The 26,846-nt window shown below is 37.0% G+C and overlaps 2 protein-coding genes across 2 annotated transcripts in view; both read left to right on the forward strand.

The window, feature by feature from the left end:
* The window catches only part of LPIN2 (lipin 2), a 573,775-nt gene that overhangs the window by 233,281 nt on the left and 313,648 nt on the right, over positions 1 to 26,846 (forward strand). The gene's annotated exons all lie outside the window — the stretch shown is intronic.
* METTL4 (methyltransferase 4, N6-adenosine) lies at positions 2,579 to 25,505 on the forward strand. The gene is made up of 8 exons (XM_063299145.1): positions 2,579 to 3,025; positions 5,158 to 5,217; positions 7,418 to 7,778; positions 8,336 to 8,405; positions 10,471 to 10,645; positions 14,525 to 14,631; positions 15,993 to 16,087; positions 24,211 to 25,505. The coding sequence occupies exons 1-8, from the start codon at positions 2,633 to 2,635 to the stop codon at positions 24,357 to 24,359; spliced, it is 1,410 nt and encodes a 469-aa protein (XP_063155215.1). The 5' UTR covers positions 2,579 to 2,632; the 3' UTR covers positions 24,360 to 25,505.

Genomic DNA, 26,846 nt, shown 5'->3' on the forward strand with positions numbered 1-26,846 from the left:
TTTTTTTTTTTCCTGGATGGAATAAAGCTCAAAAAGGGGGGGGGGGGCTTCTGGCTTGCTCTTCAGAGGGAAAGAGGAGGGCTGCAACCATGAACGCATTTATCTGGTGGTGCACTGAGGAAACACACTCAGACTTACTTCGAAGTAAAAATGAACCAGCATATGTGATTTAAAATTAACTTTTTCTTTAGGAACAGAAAAGAGCTGGGGATTCTCCTCTCATGAAGGGAAAGGAAAAGAAATGTGTGACGGCGGCTTTAATTGATGCCCTCTGAACAGTCACTCATGCCCTTGTCATCCCCCATATAGACTATTGCAATGCATTCTACATGGGGCTGCTCTTGAAGAGTATTTGGAAGCTTCAGCCGGTCCAGAATGCAGCTGCGCGGACAGTCATCGGTGCTGCAAAATCAGCCCATGTGACACCACTGTTATGCGAGCTGCATTGGGTACCAGTTTGCTTCCAGGTCCAATTCAAGGTGTTGGTTATTACCTTTAAAGCCCTACATGGCAGGGGACAAGGGTACCTGAGGGACCGTCTCATCCCCATAACATTGACCCGCCCCATTCGGTCAGGCAGGGAGGGCATCAGCAAAGAAATTTCATCTGGCAGGGTCCAGGAGGCGAGCCTTTTCTGCAGTGGCACCCGCCCTTTGGAATATCTTGCCCTGGGAGTTGAGACGGGTCTCCTCACTCCTGGACTTCTGGAAGAAATTGAAGACCTGGTTCTGCAGCCTTGCTTGGGGTGGGGAGAGCGATAGTTCCACCTGGGGGTGGCTGGCGCCATAGCACCCCTTACCGATTATGGTTCCACCTCCGCTTGGATTTTATATTTATTTTCCTATTTATATTTTTAACTATAACTTAGGTGGATATGTTTTTACCTTTATTTTATTGTAAACCACCCAGAGTCCCCCGCTGGGGGAAAATGGGCGGTGATATAAATTTAAATAAAGAAATAAGATAATTTGTCCTCCGAGAAAAAGCAGAGGAGCACTACTACCTGGTAAAATTCAAACTAGCTCACAGACCGCGCCTTGGTTCCGCAAGAAGAGCATTTATATATTCAACCGTCGTCATCTCTCCGAAACCGACCAAGCTGGAAAAAAAGTGCAGCGGCCGACCTCCGTCAGATAGTAGTAACATATTCACCTGTAATGGCAGTACTTCCCTAGAAGCTTTCCCCGCTGCGTCGCCACTCGCCACCCTTTCTCACTCTGTCGCGGCCCCGCTTTTCCCTTGTTTTCAAAATCACCCGCCAGTCGCAACGTCATGACGATTTCCGGCTAACTGAAAAGAGCGGAAGAAGCCGACGGGAATATAAGAACGTCACTTCCTTCAGAAACAAGAAGTTGCTTTCAGGAGAAAATGTCTGGAGGGGTACAGTCGCGTTCAGTCTCTATGATTATCTCTGGGTTTCCACCGATTGTGAATTCCGGAGCCGCTCGCTGGCTGTGCATTACAGACGGCAAGGTGGCTTCTCTCTTGTGAGCGAGGTTTCTTCTTCTTCCCTGTCGGAGTAAGGAGAATAGGTCCAGCTGGCATGTTACAGGCTGATGTCTGTCCTTCGCGGGCTCTCTGAGCGCGGCCACTCGAGTCCGCGACGGGGCAGAAATCGTGGCTCAGGCTACGCGATCCACTCAGCGCGATCGAAAATGCACCGTTCACTCAGAAACTCTTTTGAATTCAGCAAGATTTACTTATAACTATTACTTAGGGTAAGACTGCAAGAAAGAACCCAGCTCCAATTTCATCTCCAGGGCTTCCCTGGATAGTTGTAGGAGGCTGCTGTAGTGCAAGAGGGGACTGATAACTTGACTGATAGATCTGCTATGGCTATTCCAGAATTATAACAAGATAGTGTACCTAAAGCACTGAGCTCTCTCAGATATATTAATCTAAATGTTGTTATAATAATTGTCCAAATTCTATAAGCAAAATTAACTTCTGTTTGCTCACTCCATGGTTTGATATGTTCAGGACTATTGTCTACTTATGGGCAATTATTTTTATATTTTTAATTTGAATCTTATCCTATGATAGAAACCAAATTCTACTGTTATATCTACTAATATGGATTTTAAACTTGCATCTTGGCTGTGTGCATTTAAAATCCTTACTTAAAAGAATTGGTAGCTACAGGAACAGTGAATGATGTGTGTCACAGTATAGAATCTCATATATCAACAATTTTTCACTGTTAAAAGTATCTGGAGTATCTATTCTTTATATAATATTTTTTTTCTTTTTGTCATGCAAAATACCTTACAAACCTTATCATCCATATATATTGGATACATGCCTCATCAGAATACAGGAAAGTATGTTCTCATAGGCTTTAGGAATAGCCTGAACTTTATTGAGTGAATTTCTTAAAGTATAAACTGCCATTTCTTAAAGTGGCATCTTTTTTTCAGGCTCACACAGATGCCTGAAAATGGTCAGGCTCTTGAACAGAAGAGAGGTGCTGTGCTCACAGGAATGTCTAGTAAACGTTCACAGAATTGAATTAAAATACTTGACATTTGAGTAAACTAATGGTAAATGCAGCAAATTTACTTCTTTGGGTTTTTTTTACACCAGGGAATACAATTTTTAATACATCATTTGGAAGAATTGTGCCTTGGAAACAATGTCAATTGTATGTTATCTGCCAGCTGGCTGGATGCTAGATCATCTCTCCTTCATAAATAAATCTGGATACTATTTTTGCCACTCCCTTGAGCATTTGGCCCAGGATTCTTTTGACAATACTGTTATCCCTGCTTCCTCAGGTACAGTTCTGCTTCCCATAAAATCATGTACAAAAGGTTTTGTTCCTGAATTTAGAAACTCAGGAGAAAAATCTGATCAGATGGTAAAGCGATACATATTTCGGGAAGAATTTTTTAACATACTTAAGCCCCATATTGCTGCAAGCTTCCAAATGGAAAGGCATGGCAGGACTAATCTAGAAACTAGTGAATCAGAACAGCAGAAGAGTGCCAAGGACAACAAGCCTGTTATTACAGTTAAAGCTAAAAAGGTAGAGTATAAAGATAAGTTTCTTATATATTTACATACATTTGTGTGCTGCAAAATTGGCCTGAAATGAAATTGCTGATTCATTATAAAATAGTTAGATTGCTACTTTTGCAGCCCAGCAGTGTGCTCTGTAGACTATTGGTAATAAGCAATGTACAAATCTTACATGCTTTCAGCATTTAATAAACCTTTGGTAAAAGAAATCAAGTAAATCTAATTTTAGCATGTGCTAATAAAGTTGTATTATTTTAGTGAATTTATAGATAACAATGGTCCTGTTCTAAAAGGACCATACTAGTAGTTCACTGGGTAACATAGCATTAATACGTGTCTTATGCTCATACTATCATACGTGTTTGCGATCCCTGAGTTGTAATCTTAGAAGAAATTTAACTTTTAATGCTGGTTTCCTTATGTGGCAATTTCTCTTTCAAGAAGCTACATTACCTGACTTTCTTTCTCTGTTGAGACATGAATGGTGACACATCTGATAATAGAAGTGAGATATTCTTTCCCATCAGTCCTTTGAAAATCCTATATTTCCACTATAGCCAATGGTTTAGAATAAAAAGGGTGCTGAAAAAACTGTAGTTTCCCTTCACACACCTTGTTGTTGTTTATTCATTCAGTCGCTTCCGACTCTTCGTGATTTCATGGACCAGCCCACGCCAGAGCTTCCTGTCGGTCGTCAACACCCCCAGCTCCCCCAGGGACGAGTCCGTCACCTCTAGAATATCATCCATCCATCTTGCCCTTGGTCGGCCCCTCTTCCTTTTGCCCTCCACTCTTCCTAGCATCAGCATCTTCACACACCTATCACTCATTTATTCTGGATCACCCTCCCACCATCTGGTTCTCTCTGGATATACAGTATTAATACTACCGGGTCTAGGAAAATGTAGCATCAACATTTCTGGAAGGGATCAGGGTAAGAAACACTAGTCAGATAATATCACTTCCCCTAGAGTCATAATTTTCATTATCTCCAGCCAGCATTGGCTGTGGATTATGCGAGTTGTGTGTGAGCTCATCTGGAGGGTACTGCATACTAGAGAAAGATATCTTAGGTAATCAGCATTACAGGTAGTCCTTGGTTAACTATGGTAATTGGGACTGGAATTTCCATTGCTAAGTGATGTGGTTGTAAAGTGCGATGTCATGTGACTGCATCTCTTACTGATGGCAATCCTGGCAGTCCCCATTGCTGTCGTTAGATGAGGACTCCCCCTGATCTAAGCCATTCCCGGCTTGGTCTCTCCCAGCCCGAAGCCTCGGTAAGGAACTGTCTCCTCTGCCTTCTCTTCAACTCCTGCCTATCTCCCCCTATTTGGCTGCCCAGCTACCCACTGCGCCTGCTGCCCCCATTGCATGCCACACCACACACCACTACTGTACTGGCCAGGGTTTTCTTTTGTGCTGCCTTTTGTGCCAGTACAGCTGGGGCTTCTCTTGTGCCTCACCCAGGGCCTTCTTTTGTGAAAGAAGCCCAGCATGTGAAAGAAGGTACCTGCAAACCAAAAGCAAGAAGAAAATTCCCTAAAATTAACATTTCCCAAAGAACAGGAAGAGTAGGAGATAAAGAAAGATCACAGAGGAAATTCCTAACTATCTACATCCCACTGCAACTTAGGGCCAGTAGATTCTGAGATTCTGAGAAGCACTGCCACCATCACATGGCCAACCGCATTAGGTTGCAGGTTGTGCACCTATGAGGTCTATTTGCTGTTTACTGAAATATATATTTAGTTGTCTTTTATTTTATTTATTTGTTTTCTATCCCGCCTTTATTATTTTTATAAATAACTTAAGGCGGCAAACATACCAAATATTCCCTCCTCCCCCTATTTTCCTCACAACAGCAACCCTGTGAGGTGAGTTGGGCTGAGAGAGAGTGACTGGCCCAAGGTCACCCAGCCGGCTTTCATGTCTAAGGCGGGACCAGAACTCACAGACTCCTGGTTTCTAGCCCAGCAACTTGACTGCTAGACCAAAGTGGCTCTCTAGATAGTCTGTCAAATTGAAGGAATGCAAGCTCGTCACAAAATCCACCTTTTTACCATATACAGAATGTAGCAACTTTTAATGCTTTTGAGTGGTAATCTCGCTAACATGTATGCTCATTTTCAACTTTAGAAACGAAAAATCAATGAACTTAATCATGGTGAAAGTGATATCTTAGAGTATCATTTAAAGGTAAGTTAGAAGAGTAATAATGTGAAGGTAACCATTTGTTTTTGTGACATATGCTTATTTTATGAAATGTTCAGTGTTAGAGAGACTTACTTTGTATGTTGAAATAAAAGCTGAATTCACACTTTGTGTTAAGTTAGAATGTGGATTGTTAATTATGGCTTAATACATTGTATGAACCCAGCGTTGCTTAGTGCAAACCATGTTAAAATCATAAATACTGAAATCTTTTTCTTGGAAAATCCTGATAAAGATGTTTTAGCTGCAGTTTCTACTATAAAGTGCACTCTTTTGCTGTTCTAAAAATAATGAGTATATATTGGTAAACGTTAGGCGATTCTAATCTCCTGGGAGAGAAATCAATACAGGGTAATGAAATAGTTTTTCAAGGGGAAATAGTTAATTAATCACCCAGCTGTGATCATTAGGAAGTAATATGCAAAGAGGATATGTTTCATTTAAAGCCTTACTAATGCTTTGCCTACAGTGGGCAGATTGGTGTTTCAGCCATATTTTAGTATGGAAAAGTCACTATAAATGATATTTCAAAAAGTAGAACAGAGATACTGCAAGTCAATTATTTTGAAATGTCAGTAAAGATTGCAGTGACAGGTCTAGATAAAATATTAAAGTGGCAAGATATCACACTACCAACAAAGGTATGTATTATCAGGGCCACGGTTTCCCCAGTTGTAACATGGCTGTGAAAGCTGGACCAGCAGAAAAATTGAAGAAGGAAAAATGGGTGCCTTTAAGTTGTGCTGCTAGAAAAAAATGTTGAGAATACTCTGGGTTATAGGGAGAACAAATATTTAGTATTAGATGAAGTGAATCCAGACTTTACTGCAAGCATTAATAATGAAACTAAACTTTAAATATTTGGGGCACAAAATATGAAAGTGAGAGTTATTGGAGAAGACCCAGGTGCTTGGAAAAATGGAAGGCAATTGAAAAAGAAGCCAACATAAACCAAGGTAGCTAGATACTCTCACTGGTGACACAAGTATACAAACTCAAAGAAGCAAGTACTGACAGTCATGTTGAAATGATATCCATTGGATGCAAAGCCTCAGAAGTTACTGAATGATTAAAAAACAATAGCAAACCCAGTAAAAAAGAGGTAGTGTGAAACTTCCTTAAATAAAAATTCCTTAAATTCTTCTTTTGTAAGTGGTAGTGCAGACATACTCTATTTACTGTGACTAAAGCCATTTCCCCATTACTGACTTTTAATATCTTGATAGCATCGTCCAGTCGTCGCTGAAGTGATATAAAGCCTATCCTAATCACTATTTTGGCATAACAGTGGTTAGATGACTCTAGAATATACTTTAAGTTACTAGTTTCTCTCTGACTTAAGAGATTATGCATGGGCCAGAGTATGCTGTACTTTTAACCACAATTAGTCATGTGAGCAGTGGCTGATTTCAAATGCTAGAAAAACCAGAACTCTTGTTAACTTTAATTGTGTTTCACATCAGTGGCAGATGCAGCTTTAGACAGTAGGGAATTATTTGCTTCTGTGAGGGTACATGAAGTCATGATTTGTTAATCACAGCCGAAAGAATATATTCTGAATAATATATGTGCTGAGCCATAATGTAATTTGTTTGGTTTTTGCTTAGCATTATGATAAAGCCACTTCTTATGGCTTAGTATTATGATACTTAGTATGATTTTGTTTTTTCACTATTCTTATTTATAAACCATGAGTTTATTACATAGGTTGATGGGTAAATATCTTACTTAACAAACTGTGTAGCTAAGCCATGGCTAAGTGCGATGTATGAATGCAGTTTGGCTTGTTCTACAGAGGAAAATGCTCTTGTTATGTGTAAATTAAGCCTTTTAATGGTGCTGGTTGTTAATTGGCTTTGTTTCTTGATCTTGTGCATTCCTAAATACCGTGAATATTTTGTTGTTTTATTTCCTTTTCAAATTGTAAATTAAGCAGTAATGATTCCGTAAGGGACTCAAGGTGAGTGGAAGATTGCTAATATAATGAAATTTATTGTAATGTGAAAACATCCATCTGAAGGATTCATAACATTCTCCTTTGAAATAATTTATAAGGTGAACAAACCTGAAAGCATTGTATGCTTAATGCTTAGATTGTGCAGTCGTTAATTCACACAAACTTACAAATAAATTGTGAAATCTATATGTTTCAAGCAATTTCCTTTTATCTTTTATTGCTGTACAGATCAGTGGCATAATTTTGGATGGGGCCAGATGTTTAATCCAGGAAGCACGCAGGAGTGGTTTCCTTCAGCCTAGTTCTACAGAACAGTTTTGTGCCAAGACCTCTGACAGAGGGCACAGTGATTGCAGTTTGGCTGAGCTGTGTGAGATGGCCAAGAGTTTCGTTCCTTTGAATGAAAGAGAGCAAAAATGTGCAAGAGACAAGGAAACCTCTGTCCCAGAACAAGTTCAGTTAACCTGTGTTACTGAAAATAATACAAACAATGCAAAGATGTTAACACTAATGGGACAGGAGTACTTGTTTCCCCCCAGAAGTGCATTTCTTTTATCAGATATTTCATGTATGCAGCCACTTTTGAATTGTAAGTACGTATCTTAGTAAAATTATCTACTTGTTCAACAATCCCTAAATACTTTTCTATAGTGGTTTTATGTATATTTTAATAAGGAATTGAAAGATACCTGTCTATCTGCTTGAACAATTTGATTTGAGCAGCAGTATTTTGCCTTGATATAAGCAAAATATTGTATTTATCTCTGTATAATGAATAACCAACTTTCATGGTCCATTTCCTTAGGTATAATTTATGCTTGGAAAATAACTGTCTAATATATAAGTTCTAGAACAAAGTCTGCCTTGATATGGTACATGTGAAGCTGTCAATTTCATTTCACAGGCAATCATTATATGGAATTGAGCCATCAGCTAAGTACAGCTTTACACCTAAAGCAATGGGGTTGATATAAACTTAAAAGAGCAGATTTCTTTCTATATATTTATTGTTTTAAAATGCAGGGAAAGATCACACTTTCACTTCTTTTGAAAGATGTAAGTATTAGGTGCTTAAAATATTGGAAGCACTTTCATAATTTCAAAGAATTGTTATTGCAATTAATGAAGAATATTTCTTTTTTCTAGCTAAAAAAAAGTATGGCATAATTGTTATAGATCCACCTTGGGAGAACAAGTCTGTTAAAAGAAGCAATAGGTATGATTTCCCATGAATGTGTATTTTTATATAAATTATGTCATCTGGCATGTTACGGCTTTATCGGTATAATAAGAGAGGAATTTGCAACAGGGTTTCTGAACGTATCACAAAGTTTGTTGTGTATCAGCTAAGGGCATCCTAACAAGTTTTTTTATGGTTGGAATTCTCAAATGTCAGAGGTTATAATGGTTAGCATTTATTAAATGGAATTATTCTGTTAAAATGCATAAAACTAATAAACCAGTAGATTGCCATAATTTGGGATTATTATTTTTATGGGAATATTTCATAAACAAAAATATTAATTTAAGAGTATTGTAATATAATTCTGGGCTGATTTGATTGGAAACATGCAGGTTATAAATACCATAAATAAAACTTTAAAAATAAGTAACTTGCTCTGCTCTTTTAATATCTTTTTATTGGACCTAAGGTGTTTTTTTTATAACTAATAACTTACTCAGGTGTGTTTCTAATTAATTCATATATTAGAAAAGATAGTGAACAAAATTAAAAGTGAATTGGAAAATGGGCAAGATATTTTAATTCCTTAAAATTAGTTATTTATTCAGACAATGCAATATCATTCAAACATCCATTTAAAGGAATACAGGTAATCCTTGCTTATGGACTACCTTGTTTAGCAACTGTTCAAAGTTATGATGGTGTTAAAAAAAAAAGCATTGCAACCAGTCCTTGCATTTATGACCATCACAGCATCCCTGCAGTCACGTAATCGCCATTTGGGTGCTTCTCAATTGGCTTGCGATAAGTAGAGTTAATAGAGAAGATGGAAATAAAATTGTAAGTTTGGGTCATGTGATGTTTCTCTTAACTGAAGAGGAAGTGAGATCATAAGCCTGTCACAGTCATGTGATTTTTCACTTAGCAATGTGGCACTTAGTGACCAAGTTGCCAGTCCCAATTGTAGCTAAGTGAGGACTACCTGTATGTGGATGTTTTAGAAGTATCATACAAACAGTCCTTAAAGCCAGTTTGGTCTAGTGGTTAAGGCAACGGGCTAGAAATAGCAGACTGAGAGTTCTAGTCCCACCTTAGGCATGAAAGCCAGCTGGGTGACCTTGGGTCAGTCACGCCCTCTCAGCCTAACTCACCTCACAGGGTTGTTGTTGTGGGGAAAGGAGGAGGAAGAAGGAGTATTAGGTGTGTTCCCCGCCTTGAGTTATTTATAAAAAAAATAATTATGGTGGGATAAGAGTAAAATAAATAAAGGGTTGATTTGTAAGTTAAGAGGAAAAATGGCTTTACATGAAATGAGAAGCACATTGAAGGAGTTTTTCCCAGAAAACTGAGAGCTTGGTTTGTTTTTAAAGCTGAATGTACACAGAATTTTCTCTCCAAAGTATACTTGATAACTGATGCAGCTTTAAAGAGAAATGTTTGTTTTGCCATTTTTAAAATAGCGTCTGTGTAGCCCACCATTCTATATCCATGATAATTAACCGCAGGCTTTTGGGAATCCTGCAAGCAAAACATACACATAAGTCTCTTGTTTCTTATCCATAGTAACTGTCATTCAGAAGCCTATAGCCTCATATGGCAGGAAGTAAATAATCATAATGATTGTCAGCCATTGATAGTTTTTTTCCTATCAGAATTTTCATAATCCCACTTTAAAATTCTGTACCCTGGTGGCCAATAGCCAGTCTTTAGTAGTGGATTTCATACTTGAACAAGAGGCTGCTTCCAAAATAACGAATGAATAGAATAAATTACAGTCAAATTGCACCTCCAACGATTCATCTAATATTTAGAATTGCAGAGAAATATTTCTTTAAAAGCTCATTTTGCTTCAGAAGTTTTTTTAAATACATATCTGTTTTTGGAAATGAAAAAAATACTGTAATTTGATTGCTGTATTCAGTAGATCTGAATGTAAAGAGAAAGGCTTTCACCACTGGATGTCACTCTTGACTTAAATTTAATTGAGTTGGATGTTGTTAAATTAGACAAAGTTTGTAAAAAATTGTCAATTTCAGACATCCGTTTTTCTTTCTTGTTTTGAATGAGCGCTAAACTTTCTCCATATATCCACACGTAGGTATGGTTTCTTGTCTCACTGGCAAATCAAAGGAATTCCTGTGCCAGCACTGGCAGCTCCGAATTGTCTTGTGGTCACATGGGTGACCAATAGACAGAAGCACTTACGATTTGTAAAGAATGAGCTTTATCCTCACTGGTCTATACATGGTGCAGTCGAGTGGTTCTGGGTGAAAGTAAGTTTGCTGGATTTTTTTCTCTGTTCAATATTTGTTTATAGTAATCCCAATACTAATTTTAGTGATCCGTTTTAAATGCATTTTTCCTTATGTATGCATGTATGTATTTTTTTCTTAATTTGTAAGTGATGAGTTAGGATATTCAAGAACACACACAGCTCAGTTCTGATCATTAGGCCTGCATACTATATTTCTATTATTATTGCAATTAAGGTTAAGAATTAAAGAACAAATGCCTCTGAGAACATGTTCAGCCCAGAAATTTGTGATCAATACCAGAGCAAAGCTCATACTGTTTTTTGTTTTTCTACTAGGAGTTTTAGGATGGGAGGACAGGTTTATTTATCTATTTGATTCCTACCCCATCCTTCTCCTGTGGTGATCACTAAATGCGGCTATATAAAAAGTAAACATTAAAATTAATAATAAACACACAAAACAAATTCAACTCCCGAGGGAGTGTATTCCACAGCTGGAGAGCAGAGATGTTGCTTCTCATGTATCAGAATGAGAGTTTCTGATAGTGGTGGCATCTTAAAAAGGGGCTCTCCTACCAGTGTTAAACATTGGACAAGGTCTAAATGGGACAGGATGTTTTGCAGATAGTCAATCCCTTTAGGGTTTTATAGGCCAACATTGATACTTAAATTATGACTGTTAAGCCATTAGCAAGCAGTGCAGACTTTTCTGTATGGAATCATATATTCCCTGTACCTTGCACTGGTTAGCAGCTTAGCTGCTACATTTTACACCAACCACAACTTCTTGACACTTTTCAAGGGTAGCCTCATATAGAGCACAGTGGATAACCATTGCCAAACCTGTCAGGCTCAGGAAGTCATGCAGTTGGTGGCTAGGCATAAATGTACAGAGGTGTAACTTTCACATCCAATGATAGCTGAGGATTGAGGAGTTCTTAAACTTTCAGAGGGAGTGCACCTCTGCCCAAAACAAGCTGAATTTCAATTTCCAAATCCATTTTCCTGTTTACTAGCAGCACTGCTGTCTTGTCTGGAGTAATTTTAGCCCATTATTAAATTTAGACAATGTTCAAGTATATCAATTGCTTCCTTGGTGTAGTATGGTAAGGAGCTGATGATACTCGTTCGAAAATTCTGGATGACCTTCTCCAGCAGTTTTGCGTAGATACCAAACAGCATAGGGACAGGACTGAACCCTACAGGACACCAGATAGTAGATAATTAGGTGACAGACCATTGTCCCCAGCACCACCACCTGGTTATGGCAAAACTCCCTCTTCCAGGCTGAGTGGCTTTGCAAATGCTTTAGGTAATCCTGCAGTATGCAGAGCAGCTGTCTTTGATGAGCACTGAAAATGTGCTGTTTGCCAGTCACCTTTTCCTTTGAAGAGCACTGCAGAAGAGGTGCTCTTCGGACAGGTCACCACCTCCAGCTTTCTGGGCAGTCCCTCAACATGCACCCAGCTGTCCAGCCTAGAACCCCTCAACCTATGCGAAATATGCTGTCATGAAAATGTCTAGCCTGGAACCGCATTGGCCAAAACGGGGGTAGGAGCTGAGGGGACCCTTGGCCAAAACTGGGGTAGGAGCTGAGGGGACCCTTGTCCTGCAGTATTTATGTAGGCTGTATGCATTTGAGGCCACTCAAATTCTTTGTTGAGACCAACTGGCTCACATTTTTCCTTTGGTGAAGTGAATTACGTTGTTTCCAAGGTGGAAAGCAAATCTAAGCTGTTTCACACAGGCCTGTTCCCTCCACTGTCCTGGCCACCCAAATGCAAAAGATTATGCTCAGAATTGGCAGACTGTGGAATGGAGCATTGGATTAGTGAGATGAAATTTCTGTAGCCCATGTCCTTTCTACCTTCTGCCTTCCAATCTTAGCCTTCTGTACAATGAAGTAGACTAGTGAACAAAGATGGGAAGGATAACTTGCTTCCTTTTCTGTCAACCAGTTGTCTATGATTCACATGTTGTCATCCTGGATTAAATCCTGGATAATAGATGCTTTTTCCAGCAATTGATCTAACATTAAGCAGTAGGGCTTTTAGATTGGAGGGGCTATTATCACTATATTGTTGATTTCCCTAGTTAAGTTGTAAATGGAAAGCAAAGGGAGGGATGCCATTCCCCCTTGGTGACCAGATTGCAACCTTTCAGCATAAATCTCCCTGTCAGTGACTGTATCAGTGTTCATTTCCAGGCCATATTCCATTCCCCACTCTCTCCCGTTTTCCTGATCTGTTAAACCAGGCCATGAAAAAAACAGCAGTCCAAATTCTGGCCTTCCTCCACCTTCTGTATAAGGACATAGTTATATGGTGAGGCACCATTGCAAATGGCAACCATGATGGGTGTAGCTAGTCACAAAATTCCTACGAAGCAGTTGCCTGCCACCCAGCTCTCTAGCTCTTCAGAGTGGTTTTTGCCACCTTAGTTTATTTTTGTTTTGGGGACATAGGAACACATTTCTAAAGAAGCACTGGAAAGCTGCCCCTTAGGATGTTCTTTTCAAAAATTGCCTTTGGGGTTTATAGAAAACCCAGAGACAATTTTGGAAATGCAGATTATACATTATACAGCTAATGCTTTGTTTTCTAACATGCTAGCTAGATTTTAAAAACAACAACTTAAAAGGTGGGACAGGGTATCTGGCAGACACAGATGAGGTTTCTATTGGTAGAGTGGCACCCTTAGGTTGGGACCTGGAATGAGTAGATGGTGCTGCAGTTTCTGTACATGTTTGTCCAACTGTACATTTCATTTGGTTTGGTGGAGGTGACTTCTAGGATAAGGGTCTGTAAAATTGCAGACTACTGTTATGTATTTTCATATCTATAAAATAAGAAAGCAGTCTTGATTTTAGTTGATGCAAAATAATTAACATAACATTTAGGTAAAGGTAAAAGTTTCCCTTGACGTTAAGTCCAGTCGTGTCCGTCTCTAGGGGGCGGTGCTCATCTCCGTTTCAAAGCCAAAGAGCCGGTGTTTGTCCATAGACACTTCCGTGGTCATGTGGCCGGCATGACTAAACGGAACGCCGTTACCTGCCCGAAGCAGTACCTATTAATCTACTCACATAGGCATGTTTTCGAACTGCTAGGTTGGCAGGAGCTGGGACTAGCAACGGGAGCTCACCCCGTCACATGGATTTGAACCACTGACCTTCTGATCGGCAAGCTCAGCAGCTCAGTGGTTTAACCCGCACCGCCACCGTGTCCCTAACATAACATTTAACAACAAACAAATAAAAGTTAGAATATTTTTCCAACCCCTGTTCCCTCTATCCCAGTAATTGTGAAATGTGGTATTCATGGCAATAAATAGTAATTGTTAATGAGTCTTATGCTAGTTCCATTAGTTTTACTTACATTTGATACTGAAATTGTATCCACAGTTAAAACTGAATCTTGCTTGTAAAAAAGATTTGTTTTCAAAGCACTAGCTTCAAATTTGCTTTTACATTTGGAGCAATTCCTTATTCAGTAGCTTCTCTGATATCTGTGAATCTCAATATTACTCAGCTTTAACAATTATTTTGTATTTACCAAAGCTGATACATTAGCAGAAGCTTAAACTTAATTTTTATGGAAGTTTAAAATGGGTAATTTTTAGCATTTAGCCTCAGAGAGTGATACATAAAGCATTAGAATTGATTTTGTTTGACCAGATTTGGGCAGCTGTTGAACCCTGATCTGGAGAAATTGATATATTGATTTGTACTTTCATTTGTAGTCACGTCAGAAGTAATTAAATATGGTTACAGTGCTCTACTAATGTAGAAAACAGCCACTGTTTTCTGTATTAATAACGAAGTTGTGTAAATCACACCAAAAATAACGTGTTGTGCTGCTTGTTTATACTTGCTACATTTGTTCAAGTTTCTCTGTCTCAGATTACAAAGTCTGGAGAATTTGTGATTCCATTAGATTCTCTTCACAAAAAGCCTTATGAAATTCTTGTACTGGGCAGAGTGCAGGGAAATACAGATGTACCGTTAAGGTATGGACACTGATTTTGTTATATTATTAATGTGCAGTATTATTGCATAGCATTTAGTCAGAAATGCTTAGCTGAGTTTTGCAAACACGTTTCAAGGAATGAGAGTGGAGTTTCTTAATATAAGACTGAGGATTGTTAGCTTTAAGCAAGTTGCAAACTGCAGTTTTTATTTTTTTCAGTTCACTTTAGATCTCTGATTGCTTGCCTTTTTCCCATGATGCTGCAAAATTATTTTTTTCAAGAAATGTTTTTAAGTGCCTTTAATGAATATTCAGTTATTACTCAATGAGTGGATAGGATATCATTGTAGGGCCATCTGCAGGGAGGTTCCACAGGAAGTTGATGGGGGTTCATGGGAAACTAAGGGCAAAGGGAAAAAAAAGTTCCCTCAAACACAACCGATTTTCTGTTGCTGGGGCTTTGCCTTTTGATCAGGAGTTCTGGGATTGTTTTTTTTTTAACCTGCAAGTTTCATGACCTGAAAAAGTTTGAAATCCTCTTGCTTGCAGAATGGTTTCCACCAAGCGGGTACCCTCTAGATGAGTCAGACTTCTATTCCCATAATGTCCAGCCAGCTGGTTGGAAATTATTGGAACTGAAATCCATCCAGGTTGGGAACAGGGCTAGTAGACTGCTCCTTCTTTCTCTGAAAAGGTAATTCCACCTGCTTTGAAAGCTCCACTCAGTTTCTTGTTAGCATGTGGCAGGTGGGGAAAGGGAAAGCGGCTGTTAACAATAACTACAAATCACACTTTCTTTACTACCAGTCAAAGTTTTGTCTTCTGAAGAGTTGGGAATTGACAGCTGAAGTATAAGAGTGGGTAAGTTAGTTAGTTAGTTAGGGCTGATCCTGTTGCAGCAAGAAAAGGACCAGGTGGCTGACATTCCATAAGCTAGGTGTTTTCTATGCTATCTACCTCGGAAAAAGCTGCAATTAAGTCTTTCTTGTGCCATCTTGTGTTAGCCCTAGAAAGAGTATTGGTTGCTGCTGCCAAATGGATCCTTTGTGCCCTGGAATTATTGATCTGTTTTTTAAAGGCAGGCAATATTCTGCATTTGAAACGTGTATTGGTTATGCTGTATTTGTCTTCCTGTAGTCTGATTTCTTTACTGGCTTTCCTTTTGCAGAAGTTTTCATGAGCTGCCCTTTATCTTTCAGAAAGAGAAATACTCTCAACTTTTATATATTAGCTTCCCTACAGCTAATATGGGAGTATGAGAGTGGTCTCTGCTTTTTGTTCTATCATTGTCATTATTCTGTTTAGGAAGAGAAGAACCAATGAATTTAAGGATCTTTCTCAGATATCTGTATATCTCATTTAAGGATTTCCTTTTATATTTTGTTGTGATATATAAAACAGGCTTTCAGAAGATGAAGAGCTTCCTGCAATTCCTGATCAGAAATTAATTGTTAGTGTACCTTGTACTCTTCATTCACATAAGCCTCCTCTTTCAGGTAAGTTCCTGAAACAGATTCTTATAACAGAATATTTTTAGGGTTTTATATTTTCAGGTGTTGATATTTGTCTGGCCAGTTAATGGCTTAAGTGCTCTTATCCATTTGTATTGGTAGTTTTGGACCGTCATTAATATGACATGGAAGTTTGCAAGAAATTACTGTACGTTTGGGCATTTTCATTAGACAGTTAACTGTGAATGTCAGTCTGTCTATCAGGCTGTTCATTTTTGACCAGAAATGCTAATATATAATTTTATCGCCTTAGGCTTAACAATCATTACTGCAACTGTTAAAATGAGCTGATCTTTAAAAGAAGGTAGCCTAGCAGATTTTATTCAGAACATTTCCTGGGAATTGATTTTGGGCTAATTGTTCTGTTCACAGATATAGCTTTGACACGTTGCAAATAAAATATGGGGAAGTAAAACAAAATGATGGCAGAGAAATATTTTTTTGTTTGTTCCCCCCCTTTCACTCCATTTGTGGCTACTAATTAAGCCATCCTGATGATGACGTTTATTAAAATATACGGTCACAGACCAAACACGACTAAGTCATATAATACCATCAACAATAATACAGATCAGTTATCTTGACTCTTACATGAAACAGGGTGTAAATGTAACGATCAGCTTAATGGGGATACTTACTCTTGAATTCTTCTGAGCCACACTGTGAAGGCATGAGCAGATTTTGTCCATTCTGGCCATTCAGTAGCCACGGACCTACACAATACAGTATGACTTGCTCAGTACTCCTTTTTGGTAGGGGAATTGAGACCCATTCTTACTTGGTTGCTAATCTTTAAATGTATCTTCCTTTGAAGCACCATGCCAAGATTTGATTCAAAAGTTGGGTTCTTAGGCTTTTCCTCACTCCCACTAGTTTTGAGGACCTAACTTCAAAATTTAGCTGAACAAACAAGCAGCTTGCTTTAATGAATCCCCATGGAAAATAATGTAACTGTGTAACCATATCTATTTTGGAGCTTTTCACAGATTCATTTGCTTTAATTACATCAGAGGCTTACAGTATTCTTTGGGTATGGCAGTGTATAAAGACAGAAGGCAATATTTACTGTTGCTATATGCAAACTGTTCAGATTGAAAAAAATAGCCACAATTATGTTTTTCTCATTACTCAAATGAATAATTACAAGATGACAGAATCTGTGTGGCTGGTGCTTGAAATCAACAGGTTTTTTATCTGTACTGGTAGAAAATATCCACAGATAATAAACAAAAATGTTCTTATATAAGTAATTGTATATTCATAATACAACAGATGGAAGGAAAGTTATAGACACAACAAAACTGTTGCATTTTGAGAGAAGGATTACCTTTAGTATTTTAAAGGAAGAAGGTTCCAGTCTTAGAACTGAGGCTTTCTGAATGAACATTACTACTTTGCAGCTCAGTATTCCCCAATCTAGTACCTTCCAGAAATATTGTGACAATGAGATCTGTAACCTGAGGATAGCAAAAATGCATTTGTGAACATTAGGTGGACCCCACTTAGCTTCAGAGTTTAAAAGTTGAAGCCAAATCATGAGATTTTGAGCATTTTAAATGTATTTTTTTAAAATATATTTTTAGTTCAGTTATATCGGGGGGTCTCATATGATGGAATCATTGCTGATCTCTCTTATAGATCAACATATCTGGGCCACTAAGTGGGGAAGGGCCATCCTCCTGTTTATAACAGGACACATATCTTGTAGTTACAAAACTGAAGGAACAATTTATTTCAACCAAAATTAAGCACAGTCAATGAAGGAAGCAGGAAGGCTACAATTAAGAATTAGTTTATTTGTTTATGTATGTGTATGTTTTTTTAATCTGACCACATAGAACAGCAGCTATGTTCTTTGCTAGCTAATTGCTTCTTCAAATAAAACAGTACTGCATTTTATTTGTACACTTCACATTTCATTTTACACACACACAGCTAATTTCTCAGGTTGAGTAAAAGAGAACTATTTCCGAATGATTATGCAGAACAGCGTAAAACCTCAGACAACTGAACTGCAAATTTAAGGGCTTGGATATATGACAAGATATTCAAGTCTGGTCAGTAGGAGAAGAAGAAAAAATGTTTTGCAGTGGTGAAAAACAATTATCTAGAATTGCCAGTAGAGGGAAGTTTTTCCAAAGTCTTTTAATAATATGAACATGAAGAAAAAGTTGGAATGAGAGAAGTCATACCAATTACCTGTATACATTGTTTTGTTTTAAAAAGCAACCAGTGCAATTAACAATAATATTTTACTATACTATAGCATTTTATTTTAATGAAAACCTCCTGGCTGATTATAACATTTTTTCTGAAAAAAATTACTTTGTATATTAAAGTAAATAATCAAAAACATATTTTGTTTCCTGATGTGTATTTAACTATGAAATTACGATACTAGGAGGTTCTAATGTTATTTGTTTAATGCTCACACATTAAAGTGAGCTTTTACTTTATGTAATTATGGCAAATAAAATTTAACTTAGATTACAGAAGTTTATATTTGTGTTCTAATTGTTCATGGAGAAAGAAAATATATATCCCAGACACACATAAAAGAAGCTTCCATTTTAGTTATTGTTGTATACTTATATAGTATTTCAAAATATAGCTTCAGAGTAGATTTTCAGTATCTGGCATGGTTCTTTAAGAACGTCTTTTTAAGAGATCTTTTGGAATAATGGCATCAGCTCATTTGAGCCAGCTTTTGCTTCTGCCTTTCTTTAAAGCCAGGCTGAACTGGTAAACTAGCTTTAGGTAGCAATGAAGAAATTTAGGGTAGGAATTTAGGAGAAGATTGGGCTATCATGTTGGTAACCCACAATACTTAATTCCAGATTAGATTTCTACCCTCAGTTTAGGGAATGAACAAGGCAGAGCTCAAATTCTTCAAATTTTGAATTTTACTCTATAGATTACAGTGGTGTCTTTGGCAGCCTGTTCCTAATAGCAATGTTCAAGTTTTAATTAATTTTTTATTTTTATTTATAGGCTAAGAGAGAGAAAATCTATAAAATTCCTTTTTCTTAATAATGTATAATTGTTTCAAATGTTTTGAAACAATTAGTTTTATGACACTTTCAAGACTAATGAATTCATTATGTCATATACTTCATGGTGCAGAGTCTGTATCATCAGTTTGCATGAGTTTCAGGCATAGACTGTCTGTACTTTCTGCATTTCATTTCTGTCTGATTTTACAGCTTGTAAGCCCTCATTCCCCCATCATTCACAATTACAAGATTCAGTTTAGGATCACAGACTGAATCAAAAGCTGTCCACTTTGATTCAGATGTTGAAAACTGATGCAAAGGACCTTCTGCTGAGTAGCCTCATAAACTCATAAAGGTCAAGAATGAATAGAATAATATAAGTCCTGTTTTATTGCCCTGGTTAGAAAAGACGATTCTTCTATTTTACTATTGGGCTTTTACAAATCTGCATCTGATTTTGTTCGTAGCGTTCCTTAATTTATAAAGTTTCTGTTATGTAAAAATAAATAACTTACATTAGCGAGTTTTCCATCTAAAAATGTGGATTGAAAAAATATGTAATGTATAAAATCAAGGTAATTTTCTATTTCTTAAGAAATTCATATTAACATAAAATGAGAGAAAAGAATATCCATGAGAAGTTATAGGACCTAAGAATCCTTACTTGCATGAATGGGCTTTATTAGTATCAATGCATGCTACCCGTTACAGCTGAGTGAATCATGGGTGGTGGCATGTCATCCTGAAAGTCTGAAGCAGTTATTTTGAGGTATTCCCAGATCATTTGCACATACTTACGCATGTACAAAAGTCACTTCCACCAGTATCACTGCCAAGATATTGCCATGATCAAAGCGTCCTTTTAAACAATCATACAAGCAAACTTTATATGTGTTACTCATAAAGTACAAATGGATTCAGAAAGAAACTTGGCTTAAGAAATAAAAATGAAATTTACTGCTGTATTATTTTAAATAATAGTTCTTAAATTTGCTTTCCTGTGATTTAAAAACCAATAATAGGCATGGAAAAGCTTAACCTTGCACTTTCTATACTATTATTTTATTCTCTGCTACCAATTTATTCTCTCTATACTATCATTTTAGAATTTTTTATTTATTTACTATATGTATGCCTGCCACAATTACAAGATCAGTGGGTATGTAAAATTATATTTTATTTATTTTTAGATTTACATCTTCCCTTTATTTTGTACAACTCAAGGCAGTATACACAATGCTCCTGCCTCCTAATTTTTCCATGCCAACCCTTCAAGGTGGGCTGGGTTGAGAAAATGGGTGGCCCAAAGTTACTTAGTTGGCTTTCATTCCTAAGAGAGGACTGGAACTCATGATCTCCTGGTTTTTAGTCCAGCACCTTAACCACTACACCAAACTGGCTCTCATATAATCATATTTCCTTTATTTGCAGTGATATGCAATGCCAAGTTTGAGAATGATGTCCCTTGTAGTAGGCATATATATAAAACAATAGCTTCTGGGAGCAATTGAGTCGATCAGGACCTAAAATTATGATAACTTCAGGCAGGATAACAGACTAGTATTGTGGCGCATGGACTAGAAGGACTATCATCCCAGTCCATAGGCCTGTTCCTTTGTACTCAGAGAATAATCCATTTCAGTGGTGAAATAATATTTCTTGATAATTACAGTTGCAGGCTAATGCTTATTTATCAGGGGTAAGCCCCACAGAATTATAAAAAGGAAGTGGCAATAAATAAAAATGAATAAATACTAAATCCCCTGAAAGAGGATATGGTAAATATGTATCAGGTGACAATTAATCTGCATTGTGTTTGTGCTTATTGATTTATTCTATTTCTGTTTTGCCAACACCCAGAGCAAACATCAGAATAGAAAATTCCATTGTTTTTGGTACCTGTTTTTGTTGTAAAGAAAGAATCTGACTAATGTGTACAGCTGGCAGTTCAATGATGCCCTGTGTGAAAAAGATCCTTCCAGATATTCCTCCACAAAATAAACTATGAATATTAATACTGCCCCCAAAACATAATGTACTGTCAGTGTAGTGTCTCTCCCCCTCTATTCAGAATGCTTAGCCTTTTGCTGGAAAATGAACCTTGAAATGTAGCCAAAAGAGAAAGTATGGTAGTAATGAGTGAGTTTCAGTTCTCTGTCACAACAAACAAGTAATTTTTTAAAACATCCTAAACTGTTGTATCCTGGAACAGATACTGTATTCATGAAACCAAAAGGAAGCTCTAATTTTAACTGTTGCTTGAAGCTTTGTATAAGAGAAAGTAGAATTTGAAAGGTGTTTGGAACCAATGACCATACTGCTTCTAAAAGGGGAAATTGTTCTCCAATTATGGTCCAGGATACTATATTAAATATAATACTGGAATACAGTATTAAATTGGGGGAATGGATTACTTCAAATACAAATAGTGGAAGCTCATATAATATATAGTTTGTAAATCAGGAAAAGTACCACCAAGCCCAAAAAGATCAAACTGGATTAATGATCAGTTAATGATCTATGTCAGGGAAACTGTTGGAGAAAATAAGGTTTCCTTGAAAAAAGGAACTTATTATCTAAACAGGAAAAATGATTTGAACTAGATGGCACTAAGGAGTGCCATCTAATGTTTTGGGATGCTTTGCTTCCCACTGGCATCTGTTTGCATGCTTTCGGAACAGAATAGAATGTTGGGCCTTTGGCCTGTTTCAGTATGACTCATACTTTTACAACCAAACAGTTTGTGAGTCAAGCAAACTCTTTTTGCCTGAAATGGTTGCCAGTCCTCTAGAGTTAGAAAGAAAAGAGTAAAATTGCTGTGCAAAGTTATGGCTGGCAAGGGAAAGGGGAGCAGTAGCAAGAATACAAAGCGGAGAGTGGCCAATCACCTTTTCAGTTACATGCAAGCTATTTCTAAGCCTGTTAAGACAATAGAGATGTTACAGTTTATTAAATAATCTAATGTTCCTGGTTTAAACATGTTCAGCAAAAGATAAAATAGCCATAGTGGCATTTTCAGTGAGAAGGAAAGTTTAGGCATTAATCATTTCATAGTTTAAGTGTCAGAACAGCAACCATAGCAGAGAAGACTTAAATGCTATTTTTAATATAAAAGCAGAGATTGCTAGAGGCAAGATATGAAGAACCAACATTTAGTAAAAATACCTTATGACGAGAAAATATTGTAGGATATTTAGGTAGGATGACAATAAAATTAACACCAAGTAAAGCCTTTCATGGAAACTATTTCAGTGGAAAATGCACTTTCAAGTACAGGACTGAACACAAGGGATTTGTTCCCATTTCCTGTTTTCCATAGGATTTTAATTCTCTAAGTAGGTAGCCTGGTATTAATAGCAGTGTATGATTATTACATCTTTCCTGGCCAAGTAATGCAACAGAAAACAGGCAAAGGTGTTCAGAAGAGAATTTCACTTTACTAGCACCTTTAGGATAACTGGTTTGGAAGGAGGAAAAAACAATGCGCAAAAGTAAAAATGCATGAAGAGTAAGGTGGTTAAAGGAGATACCTTCCTAAAGCATGCAGTTTCCTCTAAGTCACCAGAAAACAGCAGTGCAAATAGAAGGATCCAGGTCCATGGAGAGAAAGCTGAACAAGTTGTTCCCTAATTTATGGTCACATTTAATCACAGACAGACCTTGATTACTAGATGTGGGGTGTAAAAATATGGACGACCATATATGGTAGCAAAGAGCAAGTTTTGCAATCCTTTTGCCACCATTTAGTGGTGGTCTGGATTTTTGTAGGCCACCTTTGGTAGCCCTACCTAGGGGGATGTTGTCATCTTTTTTCTGATTACTTGCACCATATGCTGCAATTCAACAGGTTATCATTTTTTTTACATGCTGGGCAGTCTTCTCCAATATAGTGCTTCCCAAATGTGTCCAGCACTTATAGTCTTCTAGTCACTGGCCATGGTGGCTGATGATTATGGAAGATGAAGTCTAATCCTTATTTGGAGAAATGTAATGTGTAGGTCCAGTGATAAAAATGTATGCACCAGTTGCAAATCCTAAGTAAGCATAGGGTTATATGGATATATAATTTTTAATTGAACTATAACAACAAAGACTTTGTCCCAGTAAATTGGGACTACCAGATTTATGCTGCAAAAATCAAGATGATCAGTAGATGGCAGCAGAGAGACATAGAGATCCCTAACTTTTTGCTGCCTTCTAGAGGTACAGATTTACAAAGCCTGGAACTGGTAGCCCAAATTACATGCTGGGCACTGTAGCTATGATCTATGAATATTATTGAAATATTTTGTGTCATAGTTTGTGAAACTGGTGCCAAAATACTTCCAAGCTTAAATGTAATTGCCGTGTGGTTATAGTGAGAACATCCTTAAGACGTACTAAGAACAATATGTGATTATACATATTCAAATTGCTGTATAAAGGATTAATGGGATATTTAAACACAGAAGAGCATGACTGATTTATCTGGTATCTTCAACTTAAAAAAAAAAGTATTGTAAGGAATTAACAATCTTCTGCATATTTAGCAAATTACAGTCCTCAGGGATCATCAGTAGGAAATCACAACAGTTTAATTGGCTTAAGGTTAGATTTGCTTCTTCTCCAAAAGGGCCACCTGAAGCCAGTGAAGGCTGTATTGGGAGTAAGTCTTACTGAAATGGAATAATTACCTCTTAAATGTAAAATGCTGTTACTGAAAGTATATAATCAGTTAAACCAAATGATACCTGACATGGATTGTTTTGTACTTATTTCTGTTTTTAATCTTAACTGCAAAATTTGAGGGAAGAAATGATAAAAGATACAAATATTTACCTATCTCAGTCAAGAGTTCCATTGGCAACCATCATAAATGACCTTTTGGATTCTTATGATGTTACTACAATCCTCATTTCCTATCTCTTAATAAATGTCCATAAATGCGAGTGACTGAAAATTTTGGTAGTATTGTTCATTCTTCCTAGGATGGGTATTTCATATTCCTTTCTGACAATATGTAATAAAATTGGCTAAAAAAATCCTTAAAGTTAATTGCTCCATCTTTATTCCCCAACTTCCAACAGCTTAGAGGAAATTCATCATCCTCACCCTATTTTTTTTTCCACTTCCCAGAGATTCTGAAAGAATATACCAAGCCAGATGTAGAATGTTTGGAGCTGTTTGCTCGGAATTTGCAGCCTGGATGGACCAGTTGGGGCAATGAAGTCCTCAAATTCCAGCACTTGGACTACTTCACTGCTTTACAGGATAATAGTGACTAGTAATACTTAATTAGTTTTGAAGGATTTTGTTTCTGTGTTCTGAATTTCATCTTTGCTAACCCTAATCTACATTTTGAGAAGTAGTGTGAAAAACCTAGAGTGGTTTTCAAGGGCAGCTCCATATAAAGCAAATCATTATAATCCAATCAAAAGATAACAAGGATGGAGCTTGGTCCTCCATGCTGAGGTTGTGGAGGACCAAGATCTTACTACAGACTGACCTGGCATTTGATAACAGTAATCTGAGGCCAAGGCAGCCAGTAATTTGATATTTAGGACCCTTGCTGGAACAGCCCACCCAACGTCTCACATCTCCTGTCAGTCACAGTGGTATTTTGCCTCTTGCTCCCATAGTCCTCCCTGCAGTCCCTAATTCTGGATCATCCCTGCATATCCAGCCTCTGGCTCTTTGAAAAATTGGCCAATCCCTGGCTGCCATCATTGAAAAATTATTTATGTCATTTAAATGTTACATATTGCCTCTTTGTAACTTCTAGTTCTGTTATTAGAAGTGTTTTACATTTTATGTTTTGATACTGTACATTCCTTTCTACTTTGAAAAAAAGAGTTAAAAATGAATGTAAAATTTACCTTGGTAATTTTTAGCGTTATCTGACTTAGAAATAATGGCTTTAAAAAGGCAATTAAAGCCTCTCATAATATCCCATTGAAAACAATATTTTGAGCAGTTTTGTTTATTGGTTCCTCAGAGTTTTGGTCAGGATTAATTTCAGTTGGATTGAATCCTATGTCTATGCTTTAATTATTTCTTTCTCTCTTATGTACCAGAATTGAATTTTACTCAACATATATTTTTCTGATATTAGATCTTCTTAAAAATATGTTTCTTACAGTGGTTATTTCAATAATTAAATTATGTTTTACAGCAATAAATGTAGGAGTTCTTTTCTCGCCTTAGGCTTCAGCCTGAAAAAAAATTCCTATGTTTATATATGCAAGACTGAAGAAAAAATAACCATTATTTAAAAGAAAGGAAAACAAATTTCGTGTACGACAAAGTAGATAACCTTTAGAATGCTACTGTGTGTTCACAAGGGTTTGTGAGAAGGGTTTGTTTGTATTTTAATAAAAAAAATCCAGAAACATTTTTCCTTGATACATTATGTACCAGCCTCAATTTTTTTAAGTTATGTGATTTAAAGTGTGTTCTTTGTTGTCTTGAGACCAACAAGGCTAAGGCTAAAACAATAATTGGTGTGTGTGTGTGTGCCTGTTTTAAAAAAATGGTAGGATGTAAATCCCAAACAGAAGGAAATAATATGTATATCAGTGCTACTTTTACAACACAATCTTCTACATAACTCCACTGAAGTATTACTGTAGCTATTTAGTTCAAAGGGCTTGCTTTCCTATCAAGGGATAAAATATTGCACCTTTAATCTTCATATATACAGCCATTTTCTTTGGTTGTACAGTAGCCACAGACACACACTCAACTGGTTTTCCAGTCTTTATTTATCTCTTCTCAGGTCTTGGGAAGTTCTTGGATCAACATATAGTAGAAAAGGTGTTGTCTTTCCAGGAGTGTGTGCTGAAAGAAGTCTTTGGGTTGTGTTGGGGCACAGAATGGGTTTTGATATTGAGGCTCGTAACTACCTAATGCTTTAGAAAATATCTACTTTAAAAATAGGGTAAAATGTTCAGTTGGAAAGTATGGGCAGAAGCCAGGCTAGTTACTTTAAATCAATTAATATGCAATGATTATTTCAGGAATTTTTCTTGACTTCATACTGGATTTGGTCTTCTTGCAGTTCACAACAGTGGCGGTATCTTCAACTTAAGCATGCTTTGATAGTTCAGTATGGGCCAGATGCTTGGGGTACTTGAGGTATTTTCTTATTTCATGGAATCCATGATGGAATTTAAACCTACAACATGTCTTCAACAAAAGTTAAGGAACATTGTAAAATAGATACCACCAGGGTTTATGGACTGGAGAATTGGATATCTGATATTCTTGTTCTTTGTTACATATGTCCCAGGATGCAACTAAGAGTAAAAAATAAGTACCAGCACTTTAAAGCGAACAATTTAAGACAGCAAGAGGTGTTGCAGTTGTCTGATATTAGACAAGAGAAATCCTTTTTTAAATATATTCTAAATTCTTGTTTAGATTATCTCAGTGAATGTTACCAGATTTTTTTCTTTTAATGAAAGTGAAGGATTGAATTTGATTTGAAAATGTCAAATTAGCATTTGACCTTTTCTTATTTTTATAGCCTTATAAGCAAAAGCATGGTTGGTAATGCTTTCTGAGATTTTTTTTTAAATAGATAAACTCACAGAGACAAATGATTAAATTAAACTTGCACAGAAATCTTTTGGCAAGCTCTAGAGGGACCCCAGTATGAGAAGGTTAAATTGGATGTAGACAAAAATATCTGTGCATGATCAGTTGTTTTCATTCAGATACCTCACCTACAGTCTAACTCAATATTGATGATAAAGATCAAAATTCAATTGGAA

Source organism: Candoia aspera, chromosome 3 (genome assembly GCF_035149785.1).
Source record: "Candoia aspera isolate rCanAsp1 chromosome 3, rCanAsp1.hap2, whole genome shotgun sequence".
NCBI lineage: Eukaryota > Metazoa > Chordata > Lepidosauria > Squamata > Boidae > Candoia > Candoia aspera.

What these genes read in the sequence shown, in the direction of transcription:
- METTL4 (XM_063299145.1), top strand. Translation starts at nt 2,633, where the DNA reads ATGTCAATTGTATGTTATCTGCCAGCTGGCTGGATGCTAGATCATCTC. An exon ending in TTACAGTTAAAGCTAAAAAG is followed by an intron (nt 3,026 to 5,157) that starts GTAGAGTATAAA and finishes TTTCAACTTTAG; the next exon opens with AAACGAAAAATCAATGAACT. An exon ending in AATACAGATGTACCGTTAAG is followed by an intron (nt 14,632 to 15,992) that starts GTATGGACACTG and finishes TATATAAAACAG; the next exon opens with GCTTTCAGAAGATGAAGAGC.